Here is an 11,089-nt window from a genome sequence, read left to right on the forward strand (position 1 = left end):
AGAGGCACTTCAGTCATTACAGCTTCTGTAACATCAATGACTATAATACTGAAGCTTTTGTTTTTCTGTAAAAAATGTTTGTTTCAACAAGTTAGAAGTTTGATCTGTCTTTTTGCTTTGCTTCTATCACCACCCTTTTATGGCAGTCCCAACCCGTGCCCAGGGCAGGTTGCATCTATTTTACAAGTCTTAAGGATATCAGGGAGGTAGAGTACGGTAGACTCTCAGTGTTTATTTGTACACTGTGGGTCGCCTGCCTATTTGTGCGTGTGGCAGAGACCACCAGGAATACTTGACCTTGTGTCTGTTCTTGTGTTTCAGGGTCTCTTAGCCACCCCTACAAGTTCTGGGCTCAGAGTTTGTAAGGAAGACTGCTAACTCTACCTTGCCTCTGTCCTGCCCCTGGCCGCAGCAGCCCTTGGTAAATGCCTTTGTGGTTCTAGCATGCGACTTCAAGCATTCGGCTCACTCCTGGAGAAATAAAGGCTGTTGCCAGGTTGACTCTCCTGTGTAGCCATGTTCTCCCCGAGCAAGAGGACGACCAGTTCGTCACGTGCCCAAGTCCTTCTAATGTGGAAGCCGGACAAGGCTCAGAGTGGACCCCGCAGTGCTGAGAAGGAAACCCTCGCCTCAAGACTCCTGCGTGACACTGAGACCTGTCGGCAGAATTTTAGGAATTTTCCATACCCAGACCTGGCTGGTCCTCGAAAGGCATTGAATCAGCTCCGAGAGCTCTGCCTTAAGTGGCTGAGACCCGAGATTCACTCAAAGGAACAAATCCTGGAGCTGCTGGTCCTGGAGCAATTCCTGAGCATCCTGCCTGGGGAGGTTAGGACTTGGGTGAAGTCCCAGTACCCGAAGAGCAGCGAGGAAGTGGTGACTCTGGTGGAGGATTTGACTCAGATTCTAGAGGAAGAAGGTAAGACTTGTAAGGGCAGAGAGAGGAGGAGTCCTGGGTGGTCCGAGAAGACAGCCATCACGTCAGAGAGCAGCCCTTTGAGGTGATTAGGAAAACGGAGGCCAGGGAGTGAGCGAGAACAGGCTTCACTGAGCCCCGTCCCACCTGGCATTCCTCTTCCAACTGCTCGGAACCCAACACACGTTCTGTAAACCCAGAGGACGTATCATAAACAGTGGCCAGACACAACCAAATTACCCCTATGTGCGCCCTCAGGAAGTTTCCCTGCAGAGGTTTGAACCATTCTGCCAATAAATCATTTGCTTTGTGAATTGGGTTTTATGGTAACATACTTCCAAATATGTAGAGAAGTGTCCAGAGAATATTTCTTTACTAAGTAAAAAGACAGCTCACAAAATTTCTATCACGCAAGGTTTTAGTAGAAGACTGTGAATTTGGTACATATTCTGAAGCATCCCAGAGCAGACTTCGTTTTTGAAGCCTGCTCAAAAACAGGACAAGTTTCAGGATAAGTCACTGCCCCTTCTCTCTGGTTCTGTGAAGCAGGGGCTTTGTTTTCGGTTTCCTTCTGATTCCTCGCTTTAAGAAAATGTAGGCTTCTATTGGTGAAGAGTTTCCTAGGCTATTCAAACAGGGCTGATCTCCACCACGGTCTCTTTCTCTTCTCTAGCTGTTCCTCAGAGCTCCACCCTTTCCCAGGAGACCCCAGAGGAAGACCCCAAAGGAAGACAAGCTTTCCAGGCAGGGTGGCTCAATGACTTCGTGACCAAAGTGAGTGTCAGTTTCTTCTGTGATTTTAAAATGCCTTCCTAGTGTGTGAGGACATTTTCTAACCTGGCCCTCTACCTTCTGTGACCCCAGAAGTCCTATGAAGGACCTAAGCCTCAGGTTTTCTCCTTAAGTCACCGTGGCCTGTTAAGGTAGGTGAATGCCTTGTATAGGAAATGGGATCCATTGCTTCCCGTGATATCCCTTTCCTCACTTTTTTACTTTAAAGCAGTGGTAGTGCACAGAGGTTAAGGGATTCACCTCCACAGCCACATGGATCTAGATTTGCTTCCTGGTTCTGCCACTGAACCTGTGATTTGGGGCAAGACACTTAACCACTCACAACCTGAGTTACTAAGCTCTAATGAATATTCCTCTTAGATTGTGACAATTAAATATTATGAGACCTGTTAGCCTGGATTACAGTAAGTGATCAAGAAGATCACAGGAAGATTAGACAATAGTTATTATTTTTCTTTGTTAACAAGTAATTAAAGGCCATGTATTGTTTGATGTTACTGTTTATTACGAGTCTGTGTTATTTTAAGGAAGAGCAGCTCAGGCCATCTTAAGAGAAAGGTTTACTGTAAAATACACTGTAAAATATACATGGTCTGAAATTGGTAACCAGAGTAAATTATTATTTGTAGATAATATGAATGTTTACAAAAAAACCTAAGAAAATCAAGGGAAAAACTGTTAGAAACAATAATAGAGAATTTGAGTAAAGTGACCATGACAGAAAATGGCATACAAAAATTTATCACTTTCTTAAATATACATAAAAATCAGATAGATGCTAAAATGAAATAAAAGGTTCCATTCCCAGTATTACCCCCACATTTAAAATAACTACGACTAAGCGTAGTATAAGCTTTGCAGTCCTATGTTATTCTGTAGACATGAAAGAAGCCTTGAATACCGTAAGACTGCCAGCTCTCCCTAAATTATACACTTACATGTGATTTGAAAAATCCCAGTACAGTTTTTTAAAGAAACTTACAGAGTTTATTTGAAAAACATGTGGGAGTAAGCAAGAATTTTTTTTTTTAAACGAAGGAAGAGCAGAGGGATGCTAACTTTACCAGACTGTGAAATGTATCTACAGGTACAGTAGTTCAGTGTGGTTATTGGTACCAGTTTTATTTTAGAAAGGAAGAAGGGGGACTTCCCTGGTGGTCCAGTGGATAAGAATCTGCCTTCCAATGCAGGGGACGCGGTTTCCATCCCTGGTTGGGGAACTAAGATCCCACATGCTGTGGGGCAGCTAAGCCCACATACCGCAACTACAGAGCCCACGCGCTCTGGAGCCCAAACACCACAACCAGAGAGTCCACATGTAGTAACTACTGAGTCTGTGTGCCACAACTAGAGAGAAGCCCGCACGCCACAACGAAGAGCCCACGCACTGCAACGAAAGATCTGCATGCCACAACTAAGACCCAGCGCAGCCAAAAGTAGATACATAGAGAGAGAGATAGATAGATAGGAGGGAAGAAGGAAGGGCTCTGCATTCCATCATAGAGCACAGAAAATATCTTAAAATGTCAAACTGTAACACATTTAATTTATTTGTAAGGCAATGCTTGAAAGTCAAACCATTCTCTCTGTGTCATCAATGTTTAAATCCTTTTATTCTTTAAGATGGAGCCACCAATGCATGCACTGAAACTGATGTATTCTACTTTGTTTTCAGACTTCCCGTCAGGCCATTCAGGTCTGCTAATCCATACATTGGGTAAAGGTATTGACTAGGTAATTTTTAGGGTCCTACCAGCGCTCAAGACTCTGGTTTCCCCCACCACACACACACCTGTGCTGTCGCTGTCCCCTTCCTACTAGTTCCTGAACCAAGTTAAGTCACGTTTGATGTTTCAGGAATCCATGACATTCACAGATGTGGCCGTGGACATCACCCGGGAGGACTGGGAGCTCATGCGTCCTGTGCAGAAGGAACTGTACAAGACGGTGACGCTGCAGAACTACTGGAACATGGTTTCTCTGGGTGAGCGTCGTCCGCGCCCGGCCCTCCTCCCTGCATACACACCCGAGTCTTTCTCCCCTCAGCTGTTAAAAATGGTCGGGCCTAGAGGTGAGCGTGCTTGTCCGTTCAGGCACAGAAATGGCAAAGTTCTGCTCCCTTTTCCCAAATGAAAGGTTTCTAAGTGAAAGGTCATCAGGAGGTACGACGCACAGCCTCCCAGGGCCACCACCCGACGCCGCGCCCTGCCCAGTGCCTCCTTCCCCGTGATCTCTAGGCGTGCATCCTCCAGCGTGCAGGAAATTTTTGTCCCAGCTCCGAAAAGGACAGTGACCTCATTCATGAGGTCATGTCCGTGAACCATTCTTTTCCTGTAGAGATCTGTCCTCATGGGTAAGAAGTCAGGTAGTAAAACTTGAACAACTGTTTATCTCCAGGGTAAAACTCACTCTGTTCCTCCTGAACAGGACTTACAGTGTACAGACCAACCGTGATTCCCATATTGGAAGAACCATGGATGGTGATAAAAGAAATTTTAGAAGGCCCTAGTCCAGGTGAGAGAACCACCAGCCGATGAGATTCTTTGTGCTTAAGAGCCTGTACTGTCCTAAGTATGGTGAGATGTGTTTTAGCATGTGGCCAAGTCACTTGGCACAAAGACATCCCAGCCTGTTGAGAACACTGGGCTGCTTGGCGTTGCTTCCTTACAGAGGCCGTCTTCGGAAGAGATTTTCCAGGTGTCATTTTTACACGCTGCCAACCCACCCCCAATCCCCCTCTTATTTTGTGCTTCTCCATGACCCCTGGGTTCCCTCCGTTAGAGTTTTGTCTGGGGCTTTCCGTGTGTTCCCTCCCTCTATCTTCAAGCATGCATGAATGTCCCCTAAAATCTTAAATTTCAAACCTTCTCAACTTCTTTTTGAGTTTCTTTTATTCTGTTTATTGACAAAACCCTGTAGCCCCCTGCCTCCACTCTCCTCATTCCTTTCTTTTTTATGTTCTAATTATTGAAAAAGATAACATGTTTGCAAGATCAGAAATTGTAAAAATATATAAAGCCAGATCTATGCAGACAGAAGTCCCCACCTGTTTGCCGCATTCACCTGGTTCCTGCATCTGTGTTGTCACCTGTGGCTCGACACCTAGAGGTCACGTGACTGTTCTATTCCCTGATGACCTTCCAGTGAAGGTTCTTAGCATCCGCTGTGGATCCTTGCTTTATTACATTGCTGGTTGCAAAATGGTGATTTTCTAATTCCACCATCTCTTCTAAATGATTAATCTGTAAGGAATACCTATCCCTCCCACCCCGTTTTTATGTGTATATGTCACTATTAGTGGAATTTTTAAAAATTCAATGTATTGTTAGTCCGTTAATTCCAGTGGTGGGGGGGTATTTGTTTTTGTTGCTCAGTTGTCCCAAATTTCAGCGATGGGAGCCTTTCAGATCAAGTCCTTTTGAGACGTCCCCATTAGTCTTTGAGCATTTCCTTGCTTTCTGGCAGAAAATGGTCTGTGGGCTCACTTCATGCCTACCTTAGACCTGGAATTTCTCTAAGGAACAGTGGTTCACCTTAGTGGGGATTAGTGATGAGAGGCCAGGATCTGGGCAGTGAGTGCGCTCACTACTCTGGGTACCATTGCTTCTAGATCTGTTCAGTAGATAGAGCTGTGAAGTGTGTGTGTGTGTGTGTGTGTGTGTGTGTGTGTGTACTCCCAACCACTGCGCCACCAGAGAAGCCATGTTTGTAGGTTTTTTGAATCCTGAGTTCATACTGGTAACTTGAATTCAAATCTAGCACCACAAGGGCAGTCTATCTTGTACCTCCCCATATCTGTTTTCTACTTCCTTTCCCACAGAATGAGTCATCTGGTTCCCAATATCAGTATATCTGCTCATTTGCTCTGTCATATAATCACACAAAAATGGTTTCAGAAGTATATCATTATCTCTCAGATAACAGACTGCTCAGGTAACGTTCAAAATTCCTTCATGTCCTTAGAATATATTCCACTAAAGATATAGAGGATACTGGTTTCAAAGTTAACTTGAATTCTTCCTTTCTGGTTATCCTAACAGTTTGATACACAGTTAAACTTGTTTGATTACATTTGTGTTCAAGTTTAGTATTTTCTTGTTTCTTTTTTATTTAATTTTACATTTTTGAGTATGTAAAAACATTAACGCAGTTCAGAAGTCAAAACTATAGAAAGGTGTACACTCCCATCCCTTCTGCCCTGTTCCCGTCCACTTCCTGTAGGTTACAGGGCTCACTTATCTCTTGTTTATCCTTCCTATCTTTCTCTTTGAAGAGATAAATCATAAATATAGTCTTATCTCTCCTTTTGTATACAAAAGAAATACACTGTACTCTTTTGTATTTTGCTTTCCTATTCCCTTTTTTTGGTTTTTTTTTAATTTCAGCCACTGCCTTCTAGTATGTCTACCAGTATTGATGCTGGAATCTAGCATTAACAGCAAAGTAAACAATAATGACAATATAATACTCTACTTTAGATTGAATTGCTTAACTTTTTTAAAAAGTTAACTTTATCTGGTCATCTGGTATTTTGAGGGTCCTACTACTTGAAAAGCTAGTTCTTCTCATAATTTATGGCCTATTTGCTTTAGTTGGCAGAATGACCCAAAATATACAGTGAATTCTTTAGGGAGAGAGTTCAGCACACTCTCAACACTGAGAAAACCCATGGCAAGATGGAGCTAGGCCTTTGCTGGAGTCAGGACCATCTTCTGGGAGGTGCTGCCCATCTGGGACCACTTGAGGTTTTTTGGTGATTCAGGTTGAATTAAGGTTGTAAACCCACAAGAGGGGCAGTTTATGATTATGTATTTTGGGGGGAGATTTTGCTCCCACCAAAGAGCACAAAACTGAGAAAGGCAAGGTCCTCTTATCCTTCTGTAGAAGTGAGGTGTTTGGGTTTTGTTTGTTTTTCTAGCCTGTCCTTATACAGGGTGTAGCACAGAGTGTGCAGACTCCTGCCAGCTGCCCCAGGTTGGCTGCAGGCTTTGTCTTCTGGCCCCCGAGCCCCTTGCACCCTCAAGGGGAAGCTGAAGGTCGTCAGCAGGATGGAGGAGTGTCTCAGGAAGCCAGCTTCAACTTTTGCTAACTTCTGGTCTTCCTGCTCTCACTTGATTTTTGGCTTTGAGGATTTCACTTTCTTATCAGGTCAGAGACGTATAAGCTGAACCTTTGGTTAGGGCATCTCATCAGTCATACCTGAGGGAATGGAAACTTTTATGATTCACAAATTGAGCAGTAGTGTTGGCTTTCGATGGCCGTTCCTGTCTCAGAACTTTATGGTCTTTACATCATACAGGACCCAGCCATTCTTTCAGGTTCAGTCCAAACCAGATCTGCACTAAAACTGTTGCTTCATTACCTGGTCAACACTAATCTCTTCTGCTAGAAATATTACACCACTGTTTGATATTTAACACTTCTAATCGGTCCTTTCCAGTTAGTTATATACACATATTTAAGCCCTGCTTAATGATCTTAATTTCTGAATTACCAGTAAACTGGGTTAAAAATGTGTGCTTTTCTGAAGGAAATGTAAAAGAAGCATAAGCCATTTCCAGAGTTTGCATCTGAGTTGGAAATACAAGAAACACACAAAACTGTGAAATAATAATATAAAGCCAAGTTCTGCCATGGGCCCAATATTTTATTAGGTTGGACCATATGAAACTGCTGATATTCAGCCAGGTTGACCTACAAAAAAGGCAGTTTCATATGATGCAACCTAATCTGTACTTTAGGATTCTAAGAAGGAGGAGAGAAACATGAGCTGGGCCATAAGCATCTTTTTCAGTAGGTGGAGAAGGTGTCATAAGAGAAGGCTGGAGTCTGGAATTAGTGGCACCTTTAGGAGATTATAAGGACATAGTTCTAAGTTATGTGGATAACTTTGAACTTTAAGCTGAATATGAGTTGTGATAGAGGAGGGAGTACAGTAGAAAAGGCTAGATTATTTGGGGTCTCAGTACTGAGTGGAGGTATTTTAACTTTTCTTTCTTTAACTTTTGTCCTTTAAGCCACTGATCCTGAAACTTCAGTGTGATTCAAACCTCTTGGAGGGCTCAGCCCCACCCCCGTTTTCTGACTCAGTATGTCTGGGAGGGGCCCAGTCACTTGACATATTTCAGGTGACAGTGATGCTCACGCCACTGGTCTGGGGATTGTACCCCTGAGAACCATGGCTTCAGGCTGTAAGAGTTACTAGACGTATTAAAACACGGAACACACACCATGAAACTGCTTCCAGAATATTACGTACAGTGTGCAGGGTAGATTGGAAGGAGGAGTGGTGACAGTCAGCTTGCTTTATGACCCATTATGTAAATTACAGCTTATATGATTATAAATGTTTGTGTAACAAAATTCATCCCAGATTGTCCCACAGTTTATCATCTGTTTTTACTTCTTAGCTCTGTCGCCTGACCTAACCTATTCTATTAACTCCACACCCGTGTTGAGTAGGGAGGAGCCTCTCCTTCTTCAACAATTTACTCCTGTTTTCTGCCCTTTTATTCTCCTTTCCCAAGCATTAAGGACCATGTTATGAGGTTGTCAGAGCCATAGTCTTTTTAGGCATTTTATTTATGTTCATTATTTTGTTTCTGCTTTGGCAGTTTCCTTTCTCCAAATAGAGGAAGACTTTTTATGTACTTTTTAAATTTCAGAATGGGAAACAGAAGCCCAAGAGTGTACTCCAGTGGAAAATGTTTCTAAACTCACAAAGGATGGAACCAAGACCATCAAGCTGGAAGAACCCTATGACTATGATGACAGATTGGAGGGGCAAGCAACAGAGGCCTTCAGGAGAATTCCCACCAATGAGAGAGATTTCAGTTTGAAGTCAGTCCTTTCAGAAGAAGATGATCGTGCAGAAGACTATAAATATGATATATATAGAAGTAATTTTGAAAAGCATTCAAACCTAATGATACAGTTTGATACCCAATCAGATGATAAAACTTCTGTGTACGACGAAAGCAAGGCCACCTTCGGTCACGTCTCTTATGGTATTGTACACAGGAAGATATATCCTGGAGAGAAGCCTTATAAGTGTAATGTGTGTGGGAAGAAGTTCAGAAAGTACCCATCCCTCATCAAACACCAAAGTAGCCATGCCAAAGAGAAGTCTTATGAATGTGAAGAATGTGGGAAAGAGTTTAGACACGTCTCATCCCTCATTGCACATCAGAGGATGCACACTGGAGAGAAGCCCTACGAATGCCACCAGTGCGGGAAAGCCTTCAGCCAACGCGCACACCTCACCATCCACCAGCGGATCCACACGGGAGAGAAACCCTACAAGTGCGACGACTGTGGGAAAGACTTCAGCCAGCGCGCACACCTCACTATCCACCAGAGGACACACACGGGAGAGAAACCCTACAAGTGCTTGGAGTGTGGCAAAACCTTCAGCCACAGTTCATCGCTGATTAATCACCAGAGAGTTCATACTGGAGAAAAACCTTACATATGCAACGAGTGTGGGAAAACGTTCAGCCAGAGCACACACCTCCTTCAGCATCAAAAGATACACACAGGAAAGAAACCATATAAATGCAATGAGTGTTGGAAAGTGTTCAGTCAGAGCACTTACCTTATCCGACATCAGAGGATTCATTCTGGAGAGAAGTGTTATAAATGCAACGAATGTGGAAAAGCCTTTGCTCACTCCTCCACTCTTATTCAGCATCAGACCACTCACACTGGAGAGAAATCCTATATATGCAATATATGTGGGAAAGCCTTCAGCCAGAGTGCAAACCTTACCCAACATCACAGAACACATACTGGAGAGAAACCCTATAAGTGCAGTGTGTGTGGAAAAGCCTTCAGCCAGAGTGTACACCTTACTCAGCACCAGAGGATTCACAATGGAGAAAAACCCTTTAAATGCAATATATGTGGGAAAGCATATAGACAGGGTGCAAATCTTACTCAGCATCAAAGGATCCATACCGGAGAGAAACCCTATAAATGCAATGAATGTGGGAAAGCGTTTATTTATTCATCATCACTTAATCAGCATCAGAGAACTCATACTGGAGAAAGACCCTATAAGTGTAACGAATGTGACAAAGATTTTAGCCAGAGAACATGCCTTATTCAGCACCAGAGAATTCACACAGGAGAGAAGCCCTATGCATGCCGTATATGTGGTAAAACCTTCACCCAGAGTACAAACCTCATTCAGCACCAGCGTGTTCATACAGGTGCCAAACATCGTAATTAATGCATATGGGAGACTTCATTTAGGTTTTAAAACTTAACCATTTAAAATTCTATTTTGTATTCTGTGTTAGAAACATTATTCAAGAGAAGTGCAATATGGGTTAGATTATCATTCAGCAGAAGTATCAGAATTAGTGATGTGGATATAACCTATTTAAATGTACTGTGAAATTTAAGAAGGAAACATTCACTTCTTAACCTTTGATACCAGTTTAATTCATTCCAGAAATAAACCCTAGGAAAGTAAGAGTACTCAAAATCCTGTAACTCATCAACTCTTACCATGTTTCAAGTACTTCGTAAGGAGGCCTTACGAATGTAACTTGGGAAAGCTTCCATCCAGTAGAGCTTTCACACCAGAGAGTAATCCTGGGGTAACAGAAAAAAAGCTGCTTTCAGGCCTTTAGTTCTTCTCAGCTTTGAAGCCTTAAATATGTAAAGGTCCCTTCCCCCTTTTTATTTCCCTTTTCCTATTATGCCATAACTGCCATGTGGAGCCAGTAGGTTTGCAAAAAAAAAAAAAAACAAAGTTGAAAGTATCTTAACAATTTCTATGTGACCACAGTTTAATTACGCTTTAAATACTGAAACATTAAAGAAAGAGAAGCTTAATGAAAGATGATCTGTTAGGAGAAGCTAATGTGTCTATAATCCTTAGACGTGTACAAATTTACAGGCAAAGATTAAACCCTCAAGCTTAATATTTAAGACATATTAGACTTAGTTTCACTAGCTTTTGACAACTGTCATCCAGAAGGAAAAAAATAATACTTTTTTTTGTGTGTGTGGTACATGGGCCTCTCACTGCTGTGGCCTCTCCCGTTGCGGAGCACAGGCTCCGGACGCACAGGCTCAGCGGCCACGGCTCACAGGCCCAGCCGCTCCGCGGCATGTGGGATATTCCTGGACTGGCGCACGAACCCGTGTCCCCTGCATCGGCAGACGGACTCTCAACCACTGCGCCACCAGGGAAGCCCAAGAATACTTTTTTTTTTTCCACCTGACTCCAAAATTCATACCTTAAAGTTCCCCTGTGACTTAACTATAGAAAGTCTGTTTCTTCCTTTGAAACACGTTTCTTGAGTGCCTGCTGTGCTCAGGGCCCAAACTTCCTAACTGGATTCTTCCAGGGCTTAAATGCCAAAAACCACA

The 11,089-nt window shown here is 43.0% G+C and overlaps 1 protein-coding gene across 1 annotated transcript; it reads left to right on the top strand.

The window, feature by feature from the left end:
- Positions 1-324: 324 nt before the first annotated feature.
- ZNF287 (zinc finger protein 287) lies at positions 325-10,741 on the top strand. The gene is made up of 5 exons (XM_024753711.1): positions 325-919; positions 1,590-1,690; positions 3,566-3,692; positions 4,136-4,222; positions 8,374-10,741. The coding sequence occupies exons 1-5, from the start codon at positions 517-519 to the stop codon at positions 9,936-9,938; spliced, it is 2,283 nt and encodes a 760-aa protein (XP_024609479.1). The 5' UTR covers positions 325-516; the 3' UTR covers positions 9,939-10,741.
- Positions 10,742-11,089: the final 348 nt, after the last annotated feature.

This window comes from Neophocaena asiaeorientalis, unplaced genomic scaffold (assembly GCF_003031525.2).
Source record: "Neophocaena asiaeorientalis asiaeorientalis breed wild unplaced genomic scaffold, Neophocaena_asiaeorientalis_V1.1 scaffold540, whole genome shotgun sequence".
In the NCBI taxonomy this organism is placed as follows: Eukaryota; Metazoa; Chordata; class Mammalia; order Artiodactyla; family Phocoenidae; genus Neophocaena; species Neophocaena asiaeorientalis.